Here is a 16,897-nt window from a genome sequence, read left to right as displayed (position 1 = left end):
AACTTGGCCAAGTTCTAGTTGAGCCCTCAAAACCTTATTTTCCTCTTGTTCCAGAGCAGCCTCGGCCTCCTCCAAAGCAGCTTGGAGTTCTTCCTTCTCAACCTCAAGACGACGGCGTTGTTTGTCCAATTCATGAATGGATCGGCCACCATCTCCTAATTGGTCCAAGAGATCCCTGATCTCGTCCGCCAAATTCTTGTTCTCTCTTTTCACCACGTCCAATTGTTCAACAGTCTCATCCCATGCGGCTCGAAGACGGAACAACTCACTGTTGTAGTTTCGAGCTTCAGAATTGGTAGCTTCAACTTCAGCTTGAAGATCGTCCACCTTGGCCTTCCATTCTCCAATGACCTTGTCAAAATTGCGGGCACGCTTCTCGGAAATAACGGCCGAGGCATGAACACGTTCATACTCAAGCTGAAGATCCTCAAGTTCAGTTTCCAAGCGATGCTTGGTCTTCTCGGTGCTAGCAACCTTCACATTCAATGATTCAATGGTCTCTTCGGCCTCAGCAATTCTGGCTTGGAGTTTGCCTTTGCCACTCTCGAGGTCATCAATCCTCGACAAGCCTTCGGTCTCGTACTTGGATTTCCAGAGTTGAGCTTCGGCTTGAGCTTTTGAGAGTCCCTTCAACAAATCGGATTTCCTCTCAGATTCCTCCTCGCAACGTTGGCGAATGGTTTCCAAGTCTGAACTTAAACTTTTATACTTGCTCAGCAAAGAGGAACGATCTCTAGCCTCCGCGTCAGCCAGTCTCTTGGTATCCTCAAGTTGGGTGGACAAAGAAATCTTTTGCTTGCTCAATTGGGCGATAGCATTCTCAGTATCCTCAATTTGACGTTGAAGATCTTGGTTTTCCACGTTCAGTTTCTTCTTCGTGGCGTCAGATTCGTTCAAGGCTCGAGCCAACTCGTCCAACTTCTGGTTTCCCTCCACAATCAATCCTTGGGTCATCTTTCCATTTTTCTCGATGTTGGCACGCTCGCGCATAGCTTCGTCCAAAGCCGATCGATTATCTTGCAAGTCCCGCTCCATATTGGCCTTGTCTTTCTCAGTCTTGGCCTTCATCTTGTTGATGGAGTCGATTTGCTCTCCCAACTCAGACATGGTGTTGTTATGCTTTTGTCGCAAAGCGGCCAAAGTGCCTTCATGAGCAATGTTGGATTCCTCCAACTCTGCCTTGAGTTTGTGGAGCTCACTCTCACGTTTCTTGTTCAGCTCAATTTGGGTGGAAGTATGGTTACCAGCATCCTCGAGTTTCTCAGCCAAGTCCTCAATATCTCGGGACAGAATAGCTCGACTTTTTTCAGCCTTGGCACGATTGGTTCGCTCAATAGACAACTCTTCGTCCAATTCTTCCAATCGAGATTGAAGTTCCTTGGTTTGCTTGTGATATTTGCCACCTAGGGTCTGCTCGTCTTCAATCTTAGCTCCCATGCTGGAAAGTTCTTTTTCTTTGCGCTGAATGGTTTGGGTGAGTTCAGCTTTGACACGTTCCAAATCGCTAACAGCCTCTTGGGTAAGCTTCAAGTCACTCTCAACTCGTCGCTTCAGCTTTTCGACATCGGCTTTGGCTTTCTTTTCCCTCTCCAAAGAGTCTTCAACCTCGTCCAAAGATTGTTCCAACTTGTTCTTAACCTTATTCAAGTGATTGCACTTGTCCTCAAAGGATTGGATGTCTTCTTCAACCTTTTGCTTGTTATCGGTTACACCTCGTTTTTCCTTGCTTAACTTAGCAATGAGGTCCTCTTGGTGAGAGATCTCTTCCTTCAGGGTGTTGATTTGCCCATCCTTTGCCATCTTGTCCTCTTCACACTGGACCATTTTGGCTTCAAGTTCCTTGATTTCTCCTCTCAATTTGTCGGCTTCTTGACTGACTTTCCCACCCTGATTTTGAATCTGGGCCCGAGACTCTTCTTCCTCTCGGATACGCTTCTCAGTTTCATCCACTTGCTTTTGCAAGTCGTTTTTCATGCCCTCGATACGATTGGTCTTGTCAATGATGTCTTGAACTGCCGATCCACCACTTTGAAGGGCAAGCTGAAGATCGGACTTTTCAGCAGACAGGCGCTCGTGTTCAGCCGTAACCTTTTTGCAATCAGAAACAGCCTTGGCCATGTTCTTTTCGGCAATGGAAATCTTCTCCTCGTATTCGGCCTTGAACTTGGCAAATTGAGTGCATTTAAGCTTGGGCTTGATGGCCAACCACAATTGCCACCATAACCAGGTCTTACCAATGTAGTAATTACGAATGGTTCGCTGACAGCAGTAAAGAGCCAGCTTTTGATCTTGCATCTTCTTGAAGACCATACGAGATGTCTTACCACGGGCTTGGGATTGCAACCAAGAGAGAACCTCACCGATCCTGTCTTCGCGTACCTCCTCCATGTAACCCAAGATACCAGCCCTGAAGAACACCTTGGTGTGGCCAAGACGGTACTTTTCTTGCTCAAGTTTTACCACGTCCAAAACAGCTTTGGCAGCATCCTTATCCTTTTTGGCCTTGGCAACAGCAGCGGCAGCCAAAATGTTGTAGCGGGTCTTGAACTCAGGATAGCTAACCTTGTTCGGGAATCCCTTTCTGCAAATGGCAATGCCAGCCAAGACACCGTTACATTGGTATTGATGCATAACCAGACCAGGCTCCACTCCTCCGGGTTTCTTGTGAGTGTTGGGCACCACACAACGGATGAACGCAGGATCAGTGGCGTACAGGGTCTTCATGAGGTCATCCAGTTGACCCTTGTAGAAAGAAGACACGGTCTTGCCGCCGCCCTTCTTTCGGGGTCCACCGGAATCCTTTTTGGCCTCCAAGGGTTGACCAGGATGATCCTTGAAACATTCGATCAACAACTTGTTGCTTCCGTTCTTAAACAATTCAACCACGGAGTCATTGAGAGGGTCCTTGTTCTTCTCGAGCCATCCTGTTAGATTGTAGGAAACAGTGGCGGCATAATGGATCACGGCAAAGTGAGCATGGGGATCAGGCTTGGGACTGGCTTTCTGGAAGTTCTCACACTTTCCAAGCAAATTCTCGTGAAGCTTGGCGGCAAAAGTTTGATCAGTGGCCTTGGGGAAAAGAGACTCCTCTTCAAGAATGGCCAGGAGACCCATGGGCTTCTCAAACATGTCGATACATTTCTGCAAATCCATACCGAAATCCACATTGGCCCAATCAATACCCTCTCGAACGTATTCTTCTTGTTCCAAGACGAACATGTGCTGGTTGAAGAACTGTTGAAGTTTTTCGTTACAGAAGTTGATACAGATCTGTTCGAAGCCGTTGTAGTCGAAGATCTCGAAGCCAGCAATATCCAAGCATCCAATGTATTGGACTTTCTTCATGGATGGGTCCACAAGAGTCTCGTTACACTTCTCCATGATGAATCGGAAAGTCAGCTCATAGATCTTACGAGCGATACCAGCCACGGAGTTGGAAGCCTGAGGACAAGTTTGACCCTTGGTAACCCATTCGGTACCGACCTTCAGCTTGGGCTTGCAGAAGTAGTTGATCATCCATTCGGCATCAATGCCACACAACTCAGCAACCTTTTGAGAGTTGTCCTCAGTTTTGATTTCAGCCTGTTCCTCTTTGCCCACTGGCACAAAGTCCTTGGTCATGTTTCCCATGTGCATAACGACAGAGGTGAGCTTGTAGATGTTGTAGGTCTCCTCCTCGCTAAACCCAAGAATCCTGTAGGCATCATGGGCAAACTGCATGTCCTCTTTGTCGTCGATGGACTCCACAGAGGTCTTTCCTTGAGACACCCACCAATAGTCGTAGATGTTGTCAGACAGAAGGCACTTCTGCTTCAAATCAGGGACGGCATCTGACATTAGATTGTAGAAAGCGTGGTAACATCGCTCCAACTCGGCTTGGAAAGTCAATCGGGACTTCTCCAAGAGGTAGATGACCATATCAGCTCCAGAGAGCTTGCCACCTTGGTTGAACCAGATGCGGATGAACTTTCCAAATCGCGAGGAGTTGTCATTTCTCACGGTCTTGGCGTTACCCCAAGCTTCCAACACAGGATTGGTCTGAACGATCTTGTCCTCAAGAGAGGCCTCGCCTTCTTTCTTCTTGCCTGATGCACCAACGGCAGCAAAGTAAGCAATGACCTTCTTGGTGTTCTCAGTCTTTCCAGCTCCAGACTCGCCAGTAATCAGGATGGACTGATTTTTGCCGGCCAACATCATACCCTGGTAGGATCCTTCAGCTACACCAAAGATATGAGGGGGAGCCTCAGTTCGTCGCTTGCCAATGTACAATTCAATGGCTCGTTGAGTGTAGATGGGGAACCGTTTGTAGGGGTTGATGGCGATACAGAAGAGACCAGAGTAGGTGTAGATGAGCTCATTCTTGTACCTAACCACGGAGTTCCACAAGACGCAGGCGTCATTGAGGTAAGTCAAACCAGCCATGTCATCGCAACAGTCAAACTTGGGAGGATTGACCTGACCCACTTGATCCTTCTTGAAAACCTTTTTCTAATGAAGAAAGGATATGTTCTTTGTTATAATTAGTTGGAACAAAGATGATGATTTAGTTGTAACTTACGTCTCCAGATCCCAGGATCTTGACGGTGACCTTGTCTCCATCAGTTGCTTCTATCAAACCCTCCAAATAGCCACCAGAGCTCTTGTCAGGGACCCAGCATGACTTTTTGGGATCGTAAGGCTTTGACTTTAGCTTGACCTTCAGTTCATCACTGACGATCAACCACGGGGATGGATCTGGATCAGGACCTACGTTTTTCTTGATGTGCCCAGGCATTGCTTAATTTGATTGCTTTTGCCTTTATTGAGACAGAGCAAGTTGCTGAAAAAGAAATCTTGAAAATGACTTTTCATTTGCTGAAGGCAAATTATGTTTTCAAAAAATGGAAAAGGAGTGAACTTTTGAGACATTTGTTTGAAATTTGTGATCTTCTCTCAGGTATGTCTTGCGGTGGTTCTTAATCAATTCACTTTCAAGATATACCATTTTGATGTGCTAAATCAAGTAGGACATTGCCGTACAAAACCATGGTAGTAACCCAGATAAGTTAATTGTGAAAAAAACATTCGCAATGCATATGTACGCCCAGTTTTTTGTCACATGGTAAAGTTAACCAATAAATGAAGAATGGCTTTCATTGATAGAATTGTTGAAGATAATTGAACCAAAATTATTCTTTCTTTTATATAATCATTACAATTTTAGCTCTTTAGATGAGACGGAGCGACACAAAATTCGTCCATTCAATCGTTTTACAATAAAGAACGTCAAGATACTTTCAGACATGTACATATGACCCATGTGTATGAGCCATCCACAATTAAAATTGAGATCACATCACCCTAAATTTAGTTTGTGGACCAAGACTTAAAACTTTTTCTCACTAATGCTGTGCAATGTACGTAGTGAAACTGTCGCCATAACCTTTGAGATGCTGCACTTACCTGAGAACAAATGACTCTGATTCAGAGGAAGGAGTTCCACTGTCTTTTATATTTCCATGCCCCTGCGACCTGCCTCGGATCTATTCTGATCTCTTGGCACTTGAATAGGCTGGAGGTGTGCTCGATACATTTGTCCCATGGGTGGAGCCGAACACACCATGATCACCATAATCATTATCATCTTGCGATTCATAAGCGGCCTTCGACAAGGCTACCTATTGCTCACCCACCTCTCCCGCTCGTCGCATTAGGTACGCGAGCTCTGGAGAGCAACGCAAAAGTGGGTTTGGCCCAGGTCGATGGCGCCCAAAAATAGTCCCCTGTGAGAAGACGTTCCTCATATATGCTTGCAATACAGGTTGTTTGGCTGGCTTTGACTTGAGCAGGTGAGTGGGAGGGGCAAGATAGCACCAGCCTTTGTCAGATTCTTAGCGATTGCCATTGCTCAGAAGTCGTCGGGTCCGGTTCAACAACTTCAAATACCTTGACATCCTCAACTGTCAGAGCTATGCTTGGGTGTACATAGAATCTTCGCATCTCTCTTTTTTTTTACAAATGGACCCATGAAGTGGTACTGAATGAATGGTATTTTGTGAAAGAATAAATGGTGAAATCATTTGGAACACTATGAACCAGGCTCTAAATTGTATGCTTAATGACTTGAGTCACTCGTTCGGGCATTATTCCATCTTTCTATTCGCGAACGAAATGGGAAAGGCAGAAAAAACCTTTCTCGCTACAGTTTCTGAGTCGAAGATGTTCGCGCCAGTTGCCACTCTTAATTCATTTTTCCTCTAATCCGGTCCATTTGCAAAACAAGTGATAAAAAATGCGAACATTTATAACCCTGGCTTACTCTAAGAGATTACTTTTATCTTGTTAGAACACGTGTTTTAGTTGACCGTCATAACTGAAGTAGTTATCAAATTTGAGTGAATAATCTGACCTGGAAAGCCATTTTCTGAGAGGTTTCCAGTCCATTGCTCAATTGAGAGATCCAGAAAGTTGTCTGTGTCACTGGCACGGCCTGTCACCTGAAAGCAATCTCAGATTTTGAAATATGTGTTCCTGGGCCGCAATGACAATGGAAAGATTGTTTCTTTGAGGCAAGGGGAAAAGCTTGAATATTGTTTCCACTCCACTGTAGAATTTATCAAAGTCGCTAATTTCTCAGAAATATCTCCGTGACCCCTTTCGTGCACGATAGTAGCACGCAGTAGCTTTAGAGAAACAAGCGTGACGGGATGAACTGTCGTCTCTAAATCAAACCAAATTTTTTGATCAATTCTGTTTTCGTTCAGTGCACTTTTGGGTGGAAATGAGTCAACGGAGGTTCGAAGGCATGGATTTTCATTTAAGCGTATCGTTTACGTTGCTCGGGAGAGCTAGAATGACTCAGGCGCATGAAACTTTGTCTTCAAGTTGAACCCTAACGATCAAGTAGGTGTTTGAGTGATTCCAATTCCAAAACTGTCATGTCGCTGGAGGAAATTTTGCCTCGACCTATTTTAGAGTTGATATCATCCCTTTGGCATGCTTGATGGGCAGATGGATCCAGACCCCTTTCGCCATTATGTCTCGAAATGTTTGTCACATCATGTCATCTGACGATGTATGAAATATTCTCTTTCAACATTCCTGGATTCAGGGCTCAAGAATAATTTGAAATTCAGAGCGTCCCATATCATTGGCTGCCTTTTGAAGATCTCCTTTCTAATCTGGCTTGAAACATTTAATTGGAAGCCATGCCCAAGCTGATATTTTGAATTGTTTCTTTTTGGCAGAAATTTGCTATTCCTTGAGCCTTGCGTAGCGGTTACGTTGTTTAGCTATGAAATCTGTCACCTGGATGAGTCATTGTTTCCGAAGGAAAGCTTCAGGCTGTTCCATGCTCCCCTTTCAGTTTGGGACGTAAATCACAATCCCAATAAGGAGGCCAATAGAGACGAGATTTTAGAATTCTGAAAGTACGCCTCTATTGACAGCACTTCAGGCGGATCCAGATTTGGCAATGAAGACGACCGTTGGGTGTAGAAAGACAAACAGTGTTTGATGTTTCCAAAACAAAACATCTTTTGAAAATGCGATGGTGAACATTGGAAATTGTGAGAATCGCATTAGTGAACCCGGAAGGATGGTGCCGAATTATGAATTTGAAATATGATAACTGCATTTCGAAAAACGGGATGAAACAATAAGTTGACGTCAGGTGAACCAAATTCTGCAAGAAGAGCCTGGTTATGTGACTGAATATGTTCGGAAATGAGTCTGTTTGAAGAGTATACATTGTTGAATATGGGACGATAATTCACGAATAGGGACTACAGTGAAACATATCTTTACTGAGCAAATTTGGCAAGATTTTTTTTTAAATTTGATCATAATATGATTATCATTAATCACTACTGTTAAGTAATGATCGGGTCTGCACATGAATAAATTGTCTTTTAAAGAACAGGTAATTCCACAGGATTTGGGTAATGAATTGGTTGTTTTGAACAGGACCTGGGCAAAAGTTAGCGTACATTGACAGTGAATTATGTTACAGACCCTCAATTGCAACACAGTAACGTTAATTGGAAAAAAACAAAAATAATAGAGATTTGAATGGAAAAAAATATTTCTGTGTATCCAACGATGAGCATGATCAATACTCATGATTCATGAATCATGATAAATATACAGTCGTTGCTCGTAATGAAAAGGCCGGATGTCGTTAGCTAACAAATGAAAAATTGGCTTAGCCATTACGTGAATAGTTTTGTGTGTCTTCTTCTGTTCCAATCAATCATGTTCTCATTTAGATTTGAATCCTCAGCCTCCAATTCATAAAGGGAGTGAGCAGGGGGGTTGTTCTCTGCACTTTTTACCAACTCTGGGAATTTAATTGAGCAAAAATGCGCACTTACATGATCAATTGTTCTTGATTTTTCCACCCTAACACCACGAATTGAGGAATGATGGAGTATTGGAACACAGAAGGAGTGGGACAGACTCAACATGTTCTTTTTCAAAAATGGTTAAATTGATTCCTTCTAGAATGGTCAAAACTCTCAAATTTTAGCCTCGCATTTTCGGAAATTCATGTTTATCACCTTGCCAAAAGATTGGTTTGGGGTTAGTAATAATAATTGAATCTGAAACTGAAACAAAGTAGGTGTGAAACCTTAAGTGGATCACAGTTCAAAATGCTTCAGTCAATACTATTTCTATAAAAAAGTACAAAATGTTGCATATGCAAGAAATGTCTAGCCATAAATAAGTCTTTGCTTTGCACCTCCTGAAGACCATTGGCGGCTTCATGTAAAAATTTCAAAGGCTTCTCTTGCTGTAGCAAGATAATAAGCAATTATATGTCCTTCCGACCAAAATCTTCCAGAGCGCCATGCATAAAAGATATGGGAGCAAAAATATTAATAGGTGCTGCACTTCTTCTCGCAGATTTGTCTACAATGGAAATAACTTACAAACTTATAAAAAGGTCCGAATCGTCGTCAGAATTGCACACTGCACAAAAATGAGGATAATTTTGAAAGTAGACTTAGGAATAGTTATCCCCCTAAAGCAGATACAAATGCCATCAAGAATGCTCGACAAAGCAATTCCAACACCTTCTTCATCAGCTCACTTGCCCACGACCTTGACCTTTACAGGTCCACCATCTCCAAGCAAATCTAGAAAATGTGCATTTACAGTGACGGGAAATTTTCTCGATCTCGATTTGCTTGGAGATGGTGGATCTATGACGGCCAAGATTGTGGGCCATTGAAATTCTGAAGAAGGTGTTTTCGAGTATTTTTGATAGCATTTGGCCTTGGCTGACGGCCCCTTCTTGGTCTACATAGTTAAGATTTTCCCCATTGCATTCTGAAAGGGTCTCGAATTCTGAAGACATTTCTCTAGTTAACATAACATTAATTGTACGCGCAAATCAATGAAGAAGTGCAGTAACAAGCACTCTTTTAGCTTACATATGGCCTTATTCTGGTCCCGATATACTTTAGAGATGGCAAACTCACAAACATGAGAGAGGCTCACGGCTCATAACTGAAACTAATATGAACGCATTCATTTATTTATGCACCAAAAGCTCACCATGAGGTCCAAGCATAGAAGAAATAACATAGAAGAGTAAAAATCTAGTTTGTTGTGGTTTTGTGCTGCAGCTGAATCGATGACTAGTGGACAGTGCAACTCTAGCTGATGGAAAACAGTGCCTCTACAATCAGAAACTATACCCTAGCAGTCGGTCAGCTGACATGTATATGCGCTGAAAACTAGTCCGCCTGGCTAGCTCTCATCGCACTCTCTAGGAGTTGCTTCCTTTATGGTCCAAGGGTCGAAAGTACCGAAAGTACGAATGAGTCGTAAGTCGACAAACAAGCATTACATTTTCTGGGAGGAAAGAAATCAATTAGTGTCAAAATGCCAAACACGAGGTGCTTCAAATTGTTCCCTAGCTGAAAATAAAGGACGGATTGCTCTGGCGAATCTGTTTTGAGGGACAAATCCCACTCAAGCTTGAACATCTTTGTGCTCCGAAGTCAAATCACTCAATTCTGTTTCCCCACCTGACCTGCCCAGAATTTGTAAGGAATTCACCGGAATTGGAATTTCAGTCCTAACATGAAAAAAAATGCTTTTTGGCTTTGAGGTATCCATCCCTTGGTCAGAAAACTGAGAGAGATGCTTGCTCGCCTTTTACGCTCTTTAATATCAATTAATATACTTGAAAAAATGAAATCGGAACACTGCACTTGTCCCCCAAATTTTGGGGTGTGACGCACCTTATGTGTGGCTGAATATCTAGTCCGTGAAAACGCTCCTCCTCATCACGCTAGTATCCACAGCACTAACTATGAGTTTGCTCAAATGTCAAGATGTCTAGTTGCTTATTTTCTTTGTTAAAGGGACAAAATGACCAACTTTTGTAAACAGACATAATTCAAAGTAGCTAAAGCTTGTATTTTGATGAACTTAAATCCTGTAAGAAGAAAAAAAACGTAGTTCATATGTATGTATTAGTCAACCTAGATCACGGTCGCCATGTATTACCTTGAAATAAAACAACGGTTGGTCTCGGTGGTAAGTCGTAGACTCTTTTTTATTCAGAGCTAAACATGGCTTTAAATACAGAGAAGAGCATGCGCTTACGGCGCCTGTTCCAAGTCTGTCGCAACATGTGGGAGCATAGAGTCCCTCTTTGGGATCAGGGTGTGGTTCTCTCATGACGATGCTTTAGTTCGTATACATGTATCATAAGTATCTTCAGTTTACTTCCCCCACCTGGGTTTGAAGCCACAACCCTTTTTTCCCGAATAAAAAACAATCGGCCAAAGAGGCAAGTTTTTTTCGAGGTCTACTAAAACTTAAGCATCTGCAAAACAGATTTATAAATTAATATTCAAGTCAAAACATTAAAAAGACAACTATTAATAATGTTTGGCTAAGATTTTGGACCATAATGTTTTTTAATGTACTTTGAAATAATTTGATATACTAATCCGAGTTACTTTCAAAGATGCTTTTTACAAAACTTGTAATTTTGTTTCTTCAACAACAACCTCAGACAGGAGACGTGGCGTAGTGGTTAGCTCAGTTTCTTGCAATGAGAAAGGTCCCCAAGTCGATTCTCATACCCTACATTTCTCAAGGAAACTTTTACACGCTAAACTACACCCACAGACGGTGAACTCTGACCACTCTGATACTGGACATGACACTTCCTATCGGAAACAAATTGGACAATGTGATGAGTGGCTTTGCTGGCCAGGCACCTCTCCGACCCTCTCCCCCCAAATACATACAAAAGAATAAAAACTCTACTAGAAGACTTGGCATTTCAGCAAAACCTTCAACAGAAATTATAACCACCGTCACATGCAATGAATCTAACGTGTTTCACGGAAACGAAACCAATATTGCATTTACCAAATCAAAGTACGGTGGAACTCGCTTATATCGTCGCTCTCGGGACCGAGCCAAATCGACGATATAGACGGATTTTCTTTTACAGTTGCATAACGACGTTAATTACGCAAATAAATCTTAAATTACGAGTGCCTTAATACGATATAACACAAAAGAAGCTGCAATTTTTCAATCTTTATTTTAATTTCCAAGAAATCTTTCAAGGGTACTTTGCTTAAATGCCTTAACCATATAGAGCGACAAGAAAATTCTGACTCCGCGAGAAACCCAATACTGTTCTTGTACCAAGAAGTTCATGTATTTCACCTTGTATCCTGTGTGCTCTCCATTCAATGCCACAACCTTTCTCACTCTATTTGGCATCGGTTCAACCAAAGCTTCCAAGGCATTGCCATCAATAAGTGACCATGCCTTTTGCAATTAAGCTTTGAGTTGTGAAATTGTAGAGGCAGGAGACATTTTCGACACTCTCATTTTTAGAATTGCCCACAACTTTTCAATGAGATTCAGGTTAGGGGAATTGCCTGGCCACTCCTCTTTTCGCCAATACCGTTGAAAGTTATTTTCCAACAATTCAGTGGAGGTATTTTCTGTATGCGGTGGAGCGCTATCCTGCATGAAAATTTGGTTGGAAGTGACCTCGGTCAATCTTCTTCTTGTTAAAGGGTCTCTTTCTCAGCCACAACCAGGCATTGTCCTTTTTTAGAAGAGATCGGCGATGCTCAGTGGTATGGGCCAGGTCTGGAGAAAAGGCCCCTAACTGGTTGGCCAGTCCTAGAACAGACCTGAGCTCGATGAGCATTGTAGGTCTAGGGAAGTTGGCAATCATAGCGAGTTTGCCAGGATCAGGTTTGATAACTTCATTGCTCACAATATGACCTGCAAACTTCGCTGATTGTCCGATTTCTAATTTGGCAAGCAAAAGCTTAATTCCGGCGTCCTTGCACTTGAGTACTATCCGGAATTGTTGGAGACACTCATCTTTGGTCTCTGCTTGAATGAGCATGTCATCAACTAATTTCAATAACCACTGACGGATATCCCGGAATGGGAATCAGTCATGAGGTTGAAGATATCCATGCTAGACATTAATCCCATTGGAACAACAGTATATCTCCACTTTCCGCTCGGCAAGAGTAACGCTGTCAAGAGGGACGATTCATGGTCTAGGGTAATCTGAAAATAACCACGAATCGCGTCCAATTTGATAAACTATTTGCTGGTAGGTAGAACGCCTTTTAACACGTCACTGGCGGATGCAAATGGGTGTATAGGTCTTTTCACTGCTTTGTTGAGTTGTCTATACGTAGTCTGTAACTAGGTGCACTTTTTTGCCACCTGGTTTTTCAACGAAGTGGGCAGGGGAAGTCCACTTGGTTGGTTCGTCCCACTCGACTACAGCTCCCGCTGAAATTAATTCATCCATTAAAGCGTCGGATGTTTTTGATTATGAATTGGTATAGGTGGAGCAGTAGTCAATTGGCAAGGGTTTTTTCCTCGAGATTCGTCCATCTCAATCTTTGCAGGTCCCCCCACGATAATTCCGGCTGCACTACCTAAAGAAGTGCACATGACTTTGGGAAACTCCGCAATACAGAGTTCCATGTTGTCGTCTAGCCGTGGATCAAGTCGTGGATCAACCCTTTTCTCAAGTCTGTTTATATCAGTGAAGCCTTCCCTGAGTTTGGAGTTATTGTACCAAGATATCCCACTTTGTCTGTAGCGCATCTGCAGAGCCGGAAAATCCGGTGGAATGACTCCAAGCTTGATAAGGTCATGCCAAACTGTCAGAGGTTTCCCCTTGAGATCCGGGGAGAAGGCAACATCCAACAATGCCTCTCGTCCCAAGTGTGGCAAGATGACTCAAGTGTTTACGCAAATAGCGCCTTCATTGTGAAGAAGTGAGTTGTTGGCAGCAATTAGTTGTGTTCTAAAAGGCCTGAGGATCATCCTCTGTCCTAACATTCGGGAGGGGAATACTGTTCAAGTTGCGCCCGTGTCCGGGGTGGCTGTGATGCTGATTTTGGTGTCAGCTATAATGCAACGGAGAGAAATTGGTGGAGTGGCTGAGCTTAATCTCGCTTGCACACAGGCAACTCGGGAAAACGATGGACTCCAGCTTCCATGGTCCCAATGAGAAGGCGTAGTGTCTTATCTTGTCTACCTATATCTTTCCTGAGGTTGACGTCTCTCCCTGGAACGGCCTCTCTCAATCTTCCTACACATGCGTTCCAAATGACCTTTTTGTCTGCACTTGAAGCAAACAACATGGTACACTCCGCAAGTGTCGCCTTTTTTGTGCTCTTGGTCGCCACAATTTCCGCAATTTGCTTATATAGTGTCAATATGTTTTGTAATCCCTTCAAAACTGGAATATATTTCTACATTTACAGTTGCGGCTTTCTTAGCTTTCTGTGCGGTCTCGTAACCATGAGCGTGGGCCAGAACATCCTGAAGAGATGGATTATTAAGTTCCATAGGCTTTACGAAAAGCGGCGTTTCATTTCGGCATTTGAGGATTAAGTCAAATTTTGGTAAATCGTCCAAGGTCATATCCCCGAGTTCGGCAGCCGCACTTAATCTCTTCTGGCTTTGGAAAAAGTCCTTCATTGTTTGAGTCCGTGCTCTTTTGGCTCAAAACATTTTAAGCGTCGGTTGAAGAGAGGGTATACCTCTAGGAAATGCTCTTCTAGGTGTTGATGTATGTCTGAAAGAGGAGTGCTACCTCTAGTAATCTTATCAGTGACCAATGATTTGATCGTGGGTTCAAGCCTTGCTAACAGGAAAGCCTGGTGCTTGGACAGTGGCAGGAATTTCATCCTGGAAGAATCATGATAATCCCGGAAAGCCATGATCCAATCGGCTAATTCTGGTGGCGTGTGTTCGTCTGTGAGAATAAAGGGCTTCAATTCACTCTGAACTTTGAATTGCACTTTTTCAGCTAACATCGATGACATAGCAAATCACTTGTGTGCGTGGATCAACATCTGGTTCATTTCCGCATCCATGGCCGTTATGGCCGTCTCGGCTTCTTTCTCAGTTATCTGGCCTGTGTCCAATGTCGTCAAGTCGTTGTACAATTCGGCAATCTCATCGGTCTTGTCCTTGACCCGACCGACCAGCTTCAAGTACAACCTGCAATCGCCTTCTGCTGGATCGGTTGTGTTCAAAGCTGCCAGTTGATTCTTGTATCTGGTAAAGTGACCTTGGTGAGCCTTGATAGACTTCTTCAACACATCCATTTTGTGTGAAGTCTCTGGCTTTGATGGCTTTGGCGCTGCACTTGAGCTTCTTGAAAATTCACGATTCTATTACACCTGGATCACTCTTAATCCATGTGAGTGCAGGCAATTAGCGTGGGAGCGTGGTTCTTAATCATTGAAGAGTACCTTGACTGTGCCATGGTCGATCCCTAAGGCTGACGAGAATAAGGTTGATCTAGACAAAGTCAGAATCCAAACATGACTGGCTTTATTTCGTTTCCCCAACAAACAGTTGCACCTCTCCAGGTGAAACCTTAGGATGGCTACAATAGAACATGGAACACCAACAATACACCTGTTTCCCACCATGTTAGAGTTCCTTTACTGGATTTCCAATCTTAAGTTTATTTCGACCTCAAGTGTCCATTGCTTAATGTGACAGAGATAGAACAGACTCTCATCAGAACACATAACCCTTTTCGAATCATCAACAGACCGTGAGAGCTTGTCCTGGGCAAATTTTACCCGCGCAGTCTTTATTCTTGGGGTAAGAAGGGGCTTTTTCTATTACCAGTAAGACTTGGCACCCATTTGATTCTTGAAATGCACTCCGACAGTCTCTCTTGATATTGCCTAACATTTTTTGGTCAATTTTGAGGCCAACTTCCGGGTGCTTTGCCTTCTTTTTCCAAGGCTGAGGGAAAGAACATGCTGCACTACTCCTTTTACAACTTGCGGCCGACTAGATCTTGGTTTGTCTTTGTGTGTTTACCGGTTTTGTGGCGGGCCCACCAGCGTTTGACAGTGCTCAAAAAGAGCTTCAGGGTCTTGGCAATAGCAGGTTAGCTCATTCCGCCTTCAATCCTCCCAATTATCCTCCCACATTGGCTACTTTTTGAGTCAGGTGCCATTTTTTGAAGAGGGAAGGTGCTTAGAATTAATAGAGATTGGAAAAGGCAATGGACGATGATGATGCTTATGAAGTTGAATGTGGACAACAATCTAGATTTGTAAAGGCTTATTGCTAACCATTGAAAAGGTTGTTTTGCTTGCATAGTAATGGACAATTAGTGGTTGGACAAAGGAGCAAATTTAAAGAGGGTCTTAACTTTCCTGTCACAGTGTAGTTTTGTTTGCTTCTATTTCAAACTTTGCCAAAGTTTTGGGACAGAAATCTCGTGAGATTAGGTCTCTCCTAATCAACGACATCAGCATCCACAATGGCATCTTTGGAAGATCATCATAGGCTTGAAACTTGCTTCCTTGTTTTTAACTGAAAGATTGACTCTTGACGAAGGCAAATTCATACTCCGGACCAAGTTGAGCTTGAGATTCAGCCAAATGAGCCGGCAGGGCGATCATTTTTTTTTCTGTATTCTGTTTTGTTTTCAAGACAAAGTTGACAAGACCAGATGACATTTTTCAAAATTTCAAGTGAAAGGTTTATTTAACTGTGGTGGGTAATCAGAAATGAAAGATATTTTAGCAAAAATATAGTGGGCAAAAAATTGTGCATAAAAGTTAGCCTCAAAATGACAATATATCCGGAGTGAGGTGACGTCATAAGAGGAGTCAATTCATTTAAGAAACTGTAAGAATAAATCGGGACTTTGAAAAATCGACCATATAAGCGAATTGACGTTTAAAACAGCCACTAGCAAAATAATGAAAATGCAAAATGACATATGTATATAGACATACTAATAGCAAATTGAAGAGCCAGTCAAAAAGGGTGCACAAACTTACTAGAGTACCAAGAAACCAAGGATGACCAAATGATCAGCTCACGAAAACCCCAGACTCGGGTAATGTATGAACATCAGTTTTAGTTTGAGGTACATGAAGCTAGATTGCCAATCTTAAACAAAAAAAAACGGAAATTAAACAGGCTACAACAGGCGCAAAAACATGGCTAATTTGGAAATTACGTTCGTACAAGTTCCCAAATCTAAGAGTCTTCCCCTAAATCTGGTCAACCTAAAGGTACCATTGGTAAATTGCAGATCCATAACAGATCCATCCGAAGTCGTCGCTGCTCTAGGGACTCTTTCCCCTGTTCCCATTTCACGTTTGTTTGCTTATTATTGCTTCTTTGAAATGATTTGCTCGTTTTTGTTTGTTTGAAACCCTTTGAAATTTGGTTTTCCTTGTCTGTTCCAATCAGTAGTTATTAATGCCCATGTGAAGCTTTCTGTTAATATCAGGTAAAGGTGGTCTTGGAAAGTAGGCCTCAATACATGAGAAAAAGTGAGCGAGGTATAACTATTTGCCTGTCCAAGGCATTTTGTTCTACCTGTAACTTCAGTTCTATGCCATGCAGC

General features: G+C 42.8%; 1 protein-coding gene across 1 annotated transcript in view; it reads right to left on the bottom strand.

Moving 5' to 3' along the window:
* LOC131881275 (myosin heavy chain, muscle-like) overlaps positions 1–4,808 on the bottom strand; it is a 6,361-nt gene extending 1,553 nt beyond the window's left edge. The window contains exons 1-2 of the mRNA XM_059228096.1: positions 4,559–4,808; positions 34–4,488 (exon numbers count right to left, since the gene is read on the bottom strand). Of these exons, the coding sequence (XP_059084079.1) occupies positions 34–4,488; positions 4,559–4,774 (4,671 nt within the window). The 5' untranslated portion in view covers positions 4,775–4,808. The remainder of the gene's footprint in view (positions 1–33; positions 4,489–4,558) is intronic.
* Between the last annotated feature and the right edge of the window lie 12,089 nt (positions 4,809–16,897).

This window comes from Tigriopus californicus, chromosome 1 (assembly GCF_007210705.1).
Source record: "Tigriopus californicus strain San Diego chromosome 1, Tcal_SD_v2.1, whole genome shotgun sequence".
NCBI classification, from domain to species: domain Eukaryota; kingdom Metazoa; phylum Arthropoda; class Copepoda; order Harpacticoida; family Harpacticidae; genus Tigriopus; species Tigriopus californicus.
The sequence above is the reverse complement of the archived record's forward strand: the minus strand, read 5'-3'. Positions and strand labels throughout refer to the sequence as shown.